At 35.4% G+C, this 14,944-nt stretch overlaps 1 protein-coding gene across 1 annotated transcript; it reads right to left on the bottom strand.

The window, feature by feature from the left end:
- Positions 1-11: 11 nt before the first annotated feature.
- LOC100790006 (subtilisin-like protease SBT1.1) lies at positions 12-3,099 on the bottom strand. Its single transcript, XM_006574795.4, has 2 exons — positions 3,060-3,099; positions 12-2,566 (listed from the first exon to the last, which is right to left on the bottom strand). Exon 2 carries the CDS (start codon positions 2,559-2,561, stop codon positions 243-245), a length of 2,319 nt encoding a protein of 772 aa, XP_006574858.1. The 5' UTR covers positions 2,562-2,566; positions 3,060-3,099; the 3' UTR covers positions 12-242.
- Between the last annotated feature and the right edge of the window lie 11,845 nt (positions 3,100-14,944).

Below are 14,944 nucleotides of genomic sequence, written 5' to 3'. Positions count from 1 at the left end.
AAGAACGGAGGACACTTTATGAGAAATACAAAGCCTATTATAAAATTTAGAATTACATGATTATAAGTGTACAAATACATCATACTAAAACAATATGGAAAATAACAACCAAGAAGCAATTTAAATTACCGTTTTCCACAACTGAACTTATTATGCACATGATGTAACTTCCAACAATAATCTAATGAGTCATCAATAAACTCTCTTATTCTCCCAAACGCTACCCTTTAGAAAGATTTTCACTATTGCCAGGTCACTGCCATAGGACTTCTAACTTGATATCTGCCAGATACCCAAATCAGTGACCCAAATGATGAGGTACCCGCAACTCTTGCTCCTCCAATTGACAAAAATGTCACCTTGTAGCTCAATTTCTGACCCACTTTTTCAAATTTCAATTTCCTTGGTTCAACAGTAACTGAAACTCCATTTGGCTGTTCCAATTTAACTGCATAGGCACTTTGTGGTTTTCCAACATTTGTGACAACCCTCCTGTATGTCACACTAACATTTAAGGCACTTTTGCCTAATAGAACAGCAAATGAAGGGTAGTTCAAGTCACCAGCTTGAAGAACTGCTTTTTTAGAACATACAAATTTACCTCTTGATAATAAAGCAATCTGAGAAGAGGTATAGTTTATGCTGCATAAATAATTTAAGTAGTCTTTGGTGCTGATATCATAGACTAATCCTGGATCAGAAGCACTTACAGGGTTAACATGGCCTGAACCAAATGCAAAGGGGGTAGCCAATGGTGAATTATTTGAGGCCATGTCTGAAATTGGAGCTCCTTTGTTGTTCAATGTGTAAGCAGTAGTCATCAGAGCAGATTTAATAGCTGCAGGGGACCAATCTTTGTGCAAAGACTTGAGCAGTGCTGCTATACCACTAACATGAGGACAAGACATTGAAGTACCTGAAAGTATGTTAAATAGTACTTTTCTTTTGTCACTCATGAGAAAGCTTGGGCTAATTTTGGTTGGCCAAGCAGCCAAGATGTTCACACCAGGTGCAGTCACATCAGGCTTAATTACATCTGGTCCCACTAGGCTTGGTCCTCTAGAAGAAAATGCTGCCATCACTGGTGCAGGGTCACCAAACCTTGTCCCCATAAAGGAAATTGAAGCTGTTGGTTTTTTAACAGATTGACTGTAGCTTCTAATAGTTTTACTTGCTGAGGCCCCTAAGGAAGTGGCTGGCAAAATATGAGGGTCAGCAAAAAGCTCTTCTCCTTGATATTCATTGTTGAGTAGTATCATTCCTGCTCCACCAGCCACTTTAACTTCCTCTCCCTTCTCAGTTCTACCATTTATACCTCTTTCACAAGCAACTATTTTCCCATGCACAAGCTTTGGATCAAGGGAGCCTCCAATGCAATACTGTGCTTCCTTTTTTGCACCTGCTGATTTTCCATAGACAAGGGGCAACTGGTTTGTCTTCTTACCTTGATATAAAGATGACCCTTTGAAGGTTTTTCCATTTCCAAGCTTTACTTTTGTTGGAAAGCTTCGGTCAGTGGAGCTAGCAGCAACTGTCATGATCCATGGAGCACCATTTCCAACTGTTGATGGAAAGGGGCCTGAATTGCCTGCGGAGCAAGCAACCAAAACCCCTTTCTTGATTGCCCCATATGAAGCTATGGCAATGCTATCACTATAAAAAGGTTTGGGAATACTCCCTAAAGAGAGTGACAACACATCAACACCATCAGAAACTGCTTGGTCCATGGCTGCTAATACGTCGGCATTAGTACAACCAGAAGACCAGCACACTTTATAAACTGCAATTCTAGAGGTATACCTCATTCCACATGCTGTGCCTCTAGCCTGGCCAAAAAAGTTGGCATTTTTCACTACATTACCAGCTGAAGTTGAGGCAGTGTGTGTTCCATGCCCTTGGGAATCTCTTGGAGAAAGATAATCCACTGTTTCATTGATTTTTTTCCCAAAAAAAATTTCATACCCCTTGTAGTAGGCTCTTGCACCAACAAGCTTCTTGTTGCAATTTGAGGAAGAGAACTTGGTGCCTTTTTCACAAACACCTTTCCAATGAGAAGGCACTGGGGACATGCCTGAGTCTTGGAAACTGATGTGTTCAGGCCATATTCCTGAATCAAGAACTCCAATGATCACATCTGTGGCCAAGTTAGAAGCACTCCAAAGTGATCTTCCATTCCTTAGGCCAAGAAAGTGAGGCGTGTATGTTGTGTGGAGGGTTGACAGTTCATCAGGTATGGCTGAGAGGAAACCATCAACTTGGTTTAAGTATTTGAGGTGTTTCTTGGAAAGATGGGCAGCAAAACCAAACATGCTGGTTTCATATGTGTAAAGGAGTTGAGGGGCTAAATTGTCGTCTTCTTCATCTTCTTCTTGCATTGAAGATTCAGAAATGAAATCAATGATTGATTCAAACCATGGTTTTGTGCTGTCTTGAGTGTGAATTGAGGCTTTGATCTTGGTCTGGTCCATGTGTACTATATATGTCTGTTGGTCAGCGAAAGCTATTGAATTTGTCACCATCAAAGCCAGAAATAGGATAAGTATCCTAAACCTAAAGATCATGATGCCTGCGAAAAATGAAGAAAGGAATTAACACTTCATGGCTGCTAAGGTCCTAAAATAAATCCATAAGAATCTTCAAATATTCAAGATAAATCAAAATAGGAAATAATGGTATACCATTCACAAACTTCTATGGACTATTTTTCTATACCAGTTTTTGTTACATTTTTCTTTCTAAGAGAGACATAGTTTCAGCTACAAGCCGATCTTTAGTCTTAAATTAAACATTGTGTACTTTAGGAATGTAGATAATTAAAAGTAAGTTTTGCTTTTATATGTATGCAAACTATGCAATGCAGTGAGATATAGATCACAGACAGATTGAAGTAGTGGTCTGTTGCAGTCTGTTATTATGCCGGACTTAAGACAAGAGCACGAAAAAAAGTTAATGGAATATGAAATGCTAATAAAATCGTCACATCAAATCTTAAATAGGCACTAAAAGAGTAAAAGTGTATGATGTAAATATGCTCATTGCAACTATAGAAAAGAGTTTACCTTTTCTTTACTTTTCTTCTGCTTCAAGACTGCACGCTTTGAATTTGATGACAGCATTCCAAAGATATATATAGAAATGGAGGGGCAACAAGTCTAACTATGTAGTATTGGCTACGTTGCATGCGGTACCGGGTTAGGGGTATCGATAAGGGATTTTTCAAAAATTTAGGATATGGATTCGTTAATGTAAATTTTAAAAATATACATAAATAAAAAAATAGCATAAATATGACTAAATTGTATAAATGATGAAAAAAACACAAATAAACATAAATTATAACCTAAAATAAGATTAAATTACAAAAAAAATATCATAATAGAAGACTATAACACATATATATAAATGTTTAATAGTCAAGAAGATTATAACACCTAAGCATCACTATGATGCCACACTTTAACTTGTTCAATCTCATCATTTCTTTAATATTCATCGTCAGTAAAATAAATTACCTCTATTTAGCTCATCAAGAGAAAGAGTAACAATGTACTTAAAGAAAGTCAGTGCCTTAAAATGAATCTTATTCATCTTTAAATTGTTCACAGTGACATATTTGGAATGAGTTATACTTAATACTCACACTGACGTACAGATTCAAAAAGTATCATACTCAGTGGCAGATTTGGAAGGTCAAGATCAGAGATTTGAAAAGGTCACTCATCCACACCATACACGAACATGGACACAACAGCAATATAAATGAAATCAAGTAGGATCAAAGGACAAATGCAATTTTTTTCACTAGTACCTATATGTATTAAAATTAAGTATTCGAATTTTTTTTAGAAAATATTTTACTATGGAGCTGGTATTAACTGATACGTGTACAACATGACTTTAGGAGTAGCATGCTTGAGAGGTATTGGTTATCAAATGTAGAAACAACTTTTTGCAGTCTGGACCAAATTATTTCAATCACTTGTTTCCGGTTTTTCTTTTGGCGCACTTTTCCCTTTTGTGAACCTTTTTGTGTCTTATTTATGACATTTGTAAGCACAAGGTTGAGACAGCATTATGAGTCATGACAAATTTCGTGTGGCTTATCACAAGGGGAAATTTACACGTATTTTGAGTTTTAACTATATATTGACTTGAGGAGATTTATTTAAAACTTTCATCTCCACTTGTGCCCATGAAATGTCTTCTATAACCACTATGTAGAAATATGTTTAGCTTGTGATCATTCAAAATGCTTCTTGTTTAGTGTTTAATTATCTCCATAACTATCTGTTACTCAATCTTACATGCAGATCGCTATTTGGAGTCACTGGCTCAGTCCCTTAATGTTTGATGTGGTTATGAGAAACTATACAACAATAATAATAAAGCCTTATCTCTCTAGATAAGGTGCATATTTGGTTGCACTTAAATTTGTTGCGACAAGCATTCCAATGCAAGATAAAAGTAAAATGAAAGCAAAAAGAAGACTTCTTATTCTTTTGCAAAAGTACTTTTAACTCAAAAGTCATTTTTCACCTGATTTCCAAATATGCTCAAGGTCTGTTACATAAATCACGTGATGCCATTCGATTCGGTTAAAAACCAAATGTTAAGGGACTATGAGGCAATAAAGTTACACCCCATTGTCATTAGCTTTATCTTTTGACTTAGATGTAAGCATTAACTTATTATGATACTCATAAATGTATACCTAAAGCCATAGACTTAGTATGCATATTAAGCAGGGAAAGAATGTTCATGAACATTCATTGTAGCAGTATAGACACCTAACAGATCAAGGGGCTTCATACCATTTATTCAAAGTTAGTTGAATCACGTGGTAGTTTGGGGCTAAAGATCTTAAGGTGAGACCAGCGGATAGGAAGATAATGAATTGAAGTTTTTGATAGTGTTCTCGATCATTTCTCATTAACATGTTCACATTTCTTTCAATGCTGGCTTTATAATTATTGTTCATGTCACACCTAGCGTTCACATTATTGCCAATGTCACGGCTAGTGTTCATACTATTGGGGCATTGTTACAGATAGTGTGCATAACTTCATGCATATTATTGCCAATGCCAGAGAGTGTTCATAACTTCGATCATATATATTACTCTGCCAATGTTTTAACATTCTGAGTAGTACGTGTTAGCTATCAAAGACCCATAGTTGTTAAGGGACCACAGGTTTTTAAGACCTCAAGTGCTGCATAAGGCATGGATCTCAGGAATTTTATGCCCTCATTGAGATTTTGAAATCATTATGCACTTTCAGTTTAGTGACCATAATGTGGTTTTGTACTTTGAGTCCAATTTAAGGCACTCCTTTACCTTTTTTTTCTCTCTTTATTTGAACATTTCCGAGTCCGTAATTAAGCACAATTGTAACATTGTTCAAATTTATCAAACACAAAAATCAACAATTAATTGAATTTAAATGGAGAGACACATAAATGGAATCATTTTAATACTTGTAAAGATCATAAAAGAAAAACTTGAAATGATCATAAAAAATTTTCACTACTGAAATTCCTGAACATTAATTAATTCAGCACACTTCCAACTAGATCACACCAAGAAATCAAAAGCTTGAAAGAACCATTACTTACATTAACATAACAAAGGGACAATGCTTTTAGTTTCAGCTTTTGATAAATACTTTGAGTGAACCATCAATCTCTGATTAATGTAACGTAGGTTAAATTAGCCTTTGAAATTAATAAAATGGTCCTAATAATTAATTATCAAGCAATTTTGTGTCTAAAATCATAATGATTGTTCAAATTAGCTTTTAAAATAAAAGAATGATCCTTCAAATTATAAATCATATATTAATTTAGTCCTTCCATTTGGGTCACCTAATATCGTTAAAAAGGTTAAATTGGCACATTAAATAGTGATAGTCAACTAGACACAAATTTGATTGTCACACCGACGAAAATAACTGAAATATTTAATACTTGATTTTTTTTTCTTCCAACGTCTTTGTTTTTCTCCTGCTCATTATTTTTTTAATATTAAGAATCAATTTAACTATTAATTACAATTTTAAAAGCTAAATTGATTGATAATTTACAGTTTTAATAACTATTTTATCAATTTTTAAAATTTTAAAGATCATTTTAATCGATCATCATGAGCTAAATTAATGATTCACTCAATACCTTTTTTAACCATAGGTTTATACGAACAAAGTCCAGTTAAGATGGCATGCTTCATGGCAATTCGGTGATAGACTGATAGTTGGAACATAAATTCTAAGTCGAACTTTGGTGAAGGAACTATATGTGGCCCATGAACATAGATAGGTTTCTTGTTGAAAGAGGCGATGCATCAATGAATGAACTATATGTGGCCCATGAACAACTCTGTTCTCACATGGAAACATTCACATTAAAATTAAGATTGTTGTCGTATTGAATGGACTGCATTATTTACACTGACACAAAAACACACTTTCGGGTATCTCGCAATTTCTATGCTTTAGTTACCTGTACACTGTGGTGTCTTTTTCGCTTTTGTCTCTCTTCTTTAAATAACATCGGGTATAGAAACAAAAAAGAAATTGAGGAAAAATATTATGAAAAAAAAATTATGTGTTTCTAATTGACACTACAAGTTAAATTGGTTCTTAGAATTATGAAAAAAAATGTTGTGTGTTCAGAACCAATTTAATGTGATAAATCTATTCAACATTAAATTAATCTGCAAGTTCATAAACTATTTAATATTTTTTTAATTAATTCCTAAACTTGTATTTATTTTATAATTAGATCAAATACGGAACAAAATTTAGAAACCTAATTAAAATTTATCAAATAGTTCAAACACTTGCAAGTTAATTTAACCTTTATTAAATAAACACTTAATATTGTGAGTATAAAATATGATGAAAAAAATAAGTTATGAAATATGTATTAAAAATGAGTAAAGTAAGATATCTATATATATATATATATATATATATATATATATATATATATATATATATATATATATATATATATTATTTTAGTTTAATTTAAAAGAAATTACTTTAATCCCTTAAAGTATTCGTTTATTAAATCAAATTTATCCTTCCATTGATTTTTTGTAATAATAGTTTTAAATTTAGATGACACCACAAATAATATAATGGGTGCAGCTAGGTTGAGAACACATAGAGTTTGTGAGAGAAAATCTAGATTTGATCTTTGTCATCACACACCCCAGGTAACAACCTTCGCCACCTTTGATTCTAGCACCCATGTTGTGGGTCAATCTCTCTCCCTAACCCGTACACGTGTGTGACCCACCTCGTTACCTTCGAGTGCATGACCACGACACCACCAGATTTGTGAATTGTCACGTCGCCTTCACCATCACCAAATCCACCATTAACGAGCCAAACACCAACACAACACTAGATTTGCCTCCATTAGGCCCAAAAACGTCAGATTCATGTGCGATAGTGATAGTGGGTATGGTGATGTTGGCGACTATGGTGATATTTAGGGAGGAAGGAGGTGGCGGTGTAATGATGGTGAATAGTGTTTGTGTTTATTTTAAAAATAATAATAAATATAATGACATTTTAAAATTGTCACTATTCATAAAAGAAAATCATTGGTATTTATTACTGTTTTGAAACCTGGACCGGACTGACCGGTTTGACTGGGAATCGGTCATGTATCCAATCCAACGCTTCATAAAAATTGGTGTGTCGTTAAACCACTAAATTGGTTGAAAAATGATAATCAATAAAACCCAATGGATTAACCGGTTTAACCAATCCCGCTTAAAACTATCTTTTAAAAAAAACATTCAAAATGATGTCATTTTGATTTAAGGAAAAAAATAAATAATATAACTTATGACACTTTTAAGTGAATTTTACTTTTTATTATTATCAATTTATGCATATTTTCTTGTTTTTTATTCAATATTACTAGGATATTATATTAAAATATTTTTAAAAAATTATTAAAATCGATTTGACCCCAGTTGAACCAATGACCCTCGAACCAGTGCCTTCACTAGTTCAATGACTAGTCCAGTTCCAAGAATATTAGCATTTACAATCCTAACAACATCAACCCAATTCAACAAAAATGACTAAATTGATGCATTTTTAAGAATTAAATGACCAAATTAAAGTTTTTAAAACTTTGGTGACCAAATTAATAATTAAGTCCCATATAATCGGTATAAAACTCCAATAAATATTAACAGTAGGTAAAAGTTCTTATAACTCCAATTTTGCTTCTTTCACCCTATTACATTATGAAATGTCCAATATGTAATGTAATGGGGTGCTAGGAAGTGCATGAAGAAACAATCCAGCTTAGACACTAACCATTAGGGTTATTCTTCCTACACCATTCAAATTTTTTCTACACCTAACAATATTTTAAAAAATTCTAACTTTACCCTTTTTTACTTCTTCTTCATTCCTTCCTTTTTTTCTTTTCTTCACATAGCCTAATATGTTTTTTGGGCTAAAGTAAATATTTATAAAATTAATAATGTTGCACAATTAATTAGAGGTACCATTTTCTACGGGTTAGAGTGCTAATGCCTTTGTTGAGGTGTTTGACAAGTGCACCAAATCGCTCTAAGTAGTAATTCTCGAAAGTCCGAGTATCGTTTCCATAAGGATTTTATTGCACTTTATTGAATACTCTTCAATTTGTAAGTGAGAAATAAACAGTAAAAGCAGGAATAAATGCGAGAGTAATTTGCTACTACTAGATCAAACAATTTAAAAAGATAATTAATTAAGATGAAGATGCTAAGACCGGACAAACCTAATTGGCCTATGATTATGATGTTTCATTACCTGTGCAATTGAACTTGTTCTACCCACATATGTCAGTTTTACTTGCCCCTGATGCCTCACGATGACAAGCCTATTTTAACTACCTATCTCCCAAATGCCTTTGTGAAGACTCAATAATTAAAATGCGTTAAGGTTAAATTCTAGATGTTTGCTGAATGCGTGGGCATTGGGCCATCATTCTATGTCTAGCAATGTTGACCCAATGATTCTTTTCTTTATTTGTTCTATTAGGTGTTACCCTTTCTCAAGCGTATAACCCCTAAAATTGATGCATGCATTACCCTCTCCCGAGCGAATAAAAACCAAAAGAAATTTAAGACGTAAATGCAAGGTAAAAAGAAAAGAATTAGAACATAAAACCTGGAAGGAATTCTCTTTGCATTGATAACTCTTGAAGTACACCATACATCGTTGGCTTTTTAGGCCTGCCAGATCCTAGCTAGGGGATTAGTCACTCATGGCCATTGAGGGGCTTTACAACTGAGGGGTGAAAGGAAGAATGGATAGGAAAACAAAGAATATAGAGAGGGAGGGAGAACTCAGGCTTAAAATGCTGAGAGAAGTGCTCTGAGGCGAGGTGTGTGTTTCCCCCTGGACTGGCTCTCTATTTATAGCTGCTGAAATGGGCTTTGGGCTTTCGTAGGCACGCTTAGCGTGACACCCCGCACTTAGCGCGTTCAGATCGTGCGCTTAGCGTGTTCAGATCGTGCGCTTAGCGCGTGTTGCAGGCTTAGCGTATGCTTCTGTTGGATCGCTCGCTTGGCGTGTGCTCCGCGCTTAATGCGAGTAACGGATCCTGCGCCTTTGTGCTTAACGCCTCGCTTAGCGCCTGTGCTTCCTTGCCCGCTTAGCGCATGACGCGCGCTAAACGCGCCTACTGGATTGGGCCTACTTCCAATTTTCTTTTTTTCTTCAGTTTTTCTCTTGCTTTTGCTTGTTACACCTTCAACCTTTAATTCTGCAGCCAAAATCTAAACTTTATCAATTCTTTAAGTTTTAATTACAAATAACTGCTAAATAATTAATTTTAAGCCAAAATTTGCTTGATTTTCTATTATTAATTCACAATTATTTAGCAGTTATCAAAATCTCCCAAATTAAACTTTGTTTGTCCCCAAGCAAATAAATTCATAAGCAAGTTCTAAATGTTCCAACACTGTCAATGGCTGCAGTTCTTCAATTCCTTGACTGGTCCTTTCTGCATCTGTAATAATCTTAAAATGAAAGCACAAAAACACAAGAGTTGAAATCGACTAATTATCTGGAATTCAATCAAGTTTGGCTTGCCTTACTTTCCTCACAAGGCTGGTGTTTCCCTCTGCTCATAAATGTTTGGTTCAGTGTTTGCAATCTAACAATCTGCAAGTAAGACTCCAAAGTTTTGCACTTCATCTCAGTTAAGGTTATCTTTAATTACGTTCGGTGGATCACTAAGGACTTTGTTGGCTTGTATTGGGGCCTGGCTATAAAAAAATCATGGTTTTTCTTGGAAATTCAAATTTAGGATTATAAGAGAGCAAAACTTCAATTTCTGCCTAGGCCTCTTACGTAGCCCTTTTATTTCTCCACAACACTTTTCCTTGACACCTCTTTTTTCTCGGCCCTTTATTTAGAATATTTTTTATTTTTATTTTTTATTTTTTTATTTTTTTGGAAGGAATTGGGCCTGCAATTTGTAGAGGGTATCTTACTTTGTGTTTTTCTATTATCTTGGCCACTTATCCTTTTATCCCAAATCCCCCAAATTAAGACCTTTATAACCCTTTTGCTATCTTAAAATCCTAAAAAGGTCAGGACTATCAATTTTTGGCTCAAGGGTTAATTCAAAATGATATATTGGCTCAACATGGGTGCAAGGGGTAGAATTATGTTGGGTTGGCTTTTTGGCTAAGTTTCTAAACAAAATAAACATGGCCTTGATCATATCCACCTTACGTAACTAACCTAGCAGTCTAAGAATGATGCAAAACTAGGAGCTTAAGAATAGGCGTTTTCTCTCACAATTAAGTTCACACTCTCACTGGGACTAAGTAAGTATTCGGCATACCAGGTATGACCTCGTTCCATCAAGCTAACCTTTTTCTCTCTGTGGGGTTCATGTTCCATTTCTTAACCTGACTTTTGCTTCCAGAACCAGTGTTTCTCCAATGATCAGTAGCATCTCAAGTGTCAAACCTTTCAGAACAACCTAAAGAATTATGACTTCTCAAGTTATCATGCAATTATTATTCAGAAAACACATACTGAATTCTAATATTATTACTACTACTTTTTAAGTTCCAAACAGAATCTAACATAAGGACATCAACTACATTAAAAATAAAGACATAAAAACATAAAAAAAAAAATAAAGACATAGAAGCTAAGATCCTGTGCTGCCTCCACCCAAATCTGCCCATGGGCCCCAATCTGCTACTGCCAAATCAGCAATAATGTCTTCATCAACTGCAGCATCTCCCGAACCGGCTCCAGATGGCTCTCCCCCCTATCAGTAGAGGGTTGGGCTCCTGGGCATGCGACCTGCTGAATATAGGCCTCTGGAGTCATGAGGGGCGGATCCATCTTCAGATGAAGGGACAATCGATGCAGGTCCTGAATAATGATCTGCTAGCCCTGGTACAGGGACCTGAGCATCTGTCAGTGCATGTCTAGCGGTGTTGAAGTGGATGTGAGTGGAGGAAGAAAGGCTTGAGAGGAAGGCTGAGAAGGAGGCTGAGGAGGAAGAGGAGCCTCAGATGCTGATGTTGGGGCTCTGGTGCGTGCACGGCGGACCCCTGGAAAGGTGATAGAGGGGTCAGCGGGGTTCCAGCAGTTCTTCCGAATATAAGCAAGGTTGATCACAAGACTGAGTGACTCAAAGATTAGGGTATCAGAGACAACCCCCTAAATGTCACACAGCACTGTGATCAACGCTGGAAATCCAAGCCTGGAAGTGCTGGACTGGGCGATCTGTAGAGAAATGAGGTTGTCCAAGTCCAGGTCCATCTTCATCGCCAAGCCATATATGAGTCGGGCCCTGTCAACATTAATATTAGAAGTGTGAGAAGTAGGAGCAAGATTAAAATACGAAAGGACACTCCATGTCTGAGCGAGTGTCGTCAGGTCCTTCCACAACAACTTCTAGGGGGCACCATCAACATTCAGAACAAAATGTCCCCCTGGCGTACACAAGGTGGCAAGGATGGCTTCATGGTCTGGAGGGGTGCAGAGGTACTGGGAGTAAGCTGGGTACTCCTCCCCATCTGCCAGGATGACCGGGGTGTCGAGGAAGTCATTAATCGTCTCAGCATCGAACCTGACCACCTGTCCTCGAATCCAGCAAAACTTTGGACTTCGATCCTCTGGATCATATAAGTTGGAGTAGAACTCCTTCACTAGAGTGACATCAATCCTCTTCTCTGGAAGCCTGGTCAGGACCTGGTCCCAACAACACCTCTGAAGCTCTTGGAGGAACTCATCAAACATCCCAGGTGCAAGCTCGACATTCCTCTCTGGAAGAATGTTCCGGAGCTGAACGTTATCCTGATACCTGTGCCATGCTATCTCTGATGTAAAGCGGGAAGAGTCCCAGCTGGACGCTTCCCCAGGTGTAGGCACAGCTCGGTGTTTGCGGGAATTCATCTGGAAAAACAAAGAAAAACAAAACAAAGAGAAACAGACTGCAGTTAATAAACAGAGGGGGTACAAATAGAAATTCAGAAGGGAGTGTAAATAGTAAAATGGAGGTGCAAAAAGTAAGAAACGAGGGCTGAGGGCCCTAAGGCCCAGCCCCGCGCTTAGCGGATTGCCAATGTATAAGGCTTACGGATTGCCAATCTATAAGCCTCATACGAATCTGTAAGCTTCTCACTATTGGGTGTATTGGAAAAATGCTGGGTGCAGAAAGAAAATCCCAACCAACTATTAGACTTCAGAGCCCAACATACTAAGAATTACAAAGTGGCCCAATAAATACACCCAATGCAACCCAATTTATTTTATTCGGGTACACGAGCCCTTATCCTAAAAGGCTAAAGCTACGAAGTAGTGTATGAATCTCTCTTAGAGGCATCTTCAATGGCTTGAATCACGCAACCCGAAAAGACCTTCCAATTCTAAGCGTACACGTGTCCATACGATCCTCTCTTCATCAAATCAGTTGCTAAGGTGAGCGCAACCTCAACGCTCTCAACGGCATTGTCGTGAGCTGAGTCGATGATGTCGAGTCGTAGGGTGTGACACCATCTACTCCATGCATATATATATACTAATAATAAAAGGAATAAGAATGCAAAATTAATTAAAAGTTTTGAAACACATAAAAACATTTCAAAAGGGTAAAAATTTCACATTCACTTAGTGAAATCATAATAGAACTTGTTCAAATAAATGATAAAATTATCTCGGCTCAAAACAAGACTGCCCCTTCTGAATGAAGAGAAGTCACAATAAAGCGGAAAACATAAAACAATAATATAATTCATGGAATTATAACATATGAAATAAAATTCTATGCCCCGATGTCACATTTATCAGAGCATTTCCCTAGCACAGTTTAAGCCTCTCCATCTCCAACACGGAACTCATCATATGCTGGCTCACGTAAAATAAATGACAATCAGCACAAACACAAACACACACAGGGAGTAAGTTATTACATTTCTAAATAAAATACGGATAAACAAAAACATAAGCAAAATACATTATACAAATATTTGTAACATAACTAAACTTAATACAATTCACGTCATTTCACCACTTTATCATTTAAAGTTATTTTTCAATCATCTATCATATTACACCTGAATCAAACACTTGACTTAAGATGTAACAACACTCACAATTTCATTGTAAATAATTCACAGGCGTTATACAACAATTATACTAAGACCTAAGCCTATATGTAATGTGGTACCATGTCAATGAAAAACAACACCAGGACGCTTAGGAATATATAACAAGACACACCACACAATGGGTATGTTTGGTCATTCTCACTAAGTAAAATCATTAGGGGACCAATCAAGATCACTTTGTTTTGAGAGAATGCTCCAACCATATGGGATCAATACAGATTTAAAGGAGCACTCAAACCGAGAGTATTTAATCCCAAGGCCTAGACTCCGAATAATCTGTTAGGGTCTCACCTTCTTGATTCAAGTCTAACTCCTATAACAACTTTTGCACATAGACATTGCTAATGAATTATATAATATTCATGACTTGATACTTATTTTCAAACACGTTTAACACATTGTGTTACAATTTAACACCTCGGGTTACTAACTTGGAATCCTACACTTTCTTTTTAACACATCGTACATAAATATTTTTCTCAAGATAAACATGAGTTAGGTTATTGTATAATTCACAACTCACACACACAAGTAATATCACATCAAGTATTAACCATTCACTTATTCACAACCATATCTCATGCCCATAATTTAACAACTCACAAATTAACTAACTACAAAATATACTTAACAAATAGATAAATATGTATTATAATAATAAGATATATCTAACTTCAAAGCTTATAAATATATTTACATGTATCAAATATATATAACACACCACTATACAAATACATATAATACTATATATAATTAATAATAACAATAATAATAAACACATCATTAGATAAATATTATATATATATATATATATATATATATATATAAGTAATTAAACATATTATAAACATTAATATATACAAATATATTTTTTTACTAAAAATGGAATTATATTATTTCGTTGATGAATTGATGAGCAATGCAACTGAAGCTTGCTGAAAATCTATGAGACCAGCATGGAACCTACAAGTAGAAGCCCTAGCCAAACCATGCATGAGCCACTAAGTTGCCTTGTTTACGGATAAAACAAGCACGAATTGGATGAGCAATACTTTTTTTATTATTATTAAATACTACTTCTGTTTGTATATAAAAAAAAATAGTTAATAATCAAGATCAATAAAAACAGTTGAGGTAATTAATATTAATTTAAATTAATAATATCATAAATTCAGTGAATTTTATTATCGAAATAAATTAAACAATTTAAACGGTAACTATATTAATACATGCATGAAATGGACAATCATTATCATTTGTTAGATGTGACACCTTACCTAAAATGTC

This window comes from Glycine max, chromosome 2 (genome assembly GCF_000004515.6).
Source record: "Glycine max cultivar Williams 82 chromosome 2, Glycine_max_v4.0, whole genome shotgun sequence".
NCBI classification, from domain to species: Eukaryota; Viridiplantae; Streptophyta; class Magnoliopsida; order Fabales; family Fabaceae; genus Glycine; species Glycine max.
Note: the sequence above shows the minus strand (reverse complement) of the source record. Positions and strands in the feature narration are given on the sequence as shown.

What these genes read in the sequence shown, in the direction of transcription:
- LOC100790006 (XM_006574795.4), bottom strand. Translation starts at nt 2,561, where the DNA reads ATGATCTTTAGGTTTAGGATACTTATCCTATTTCTGGCTTTGATGGTG.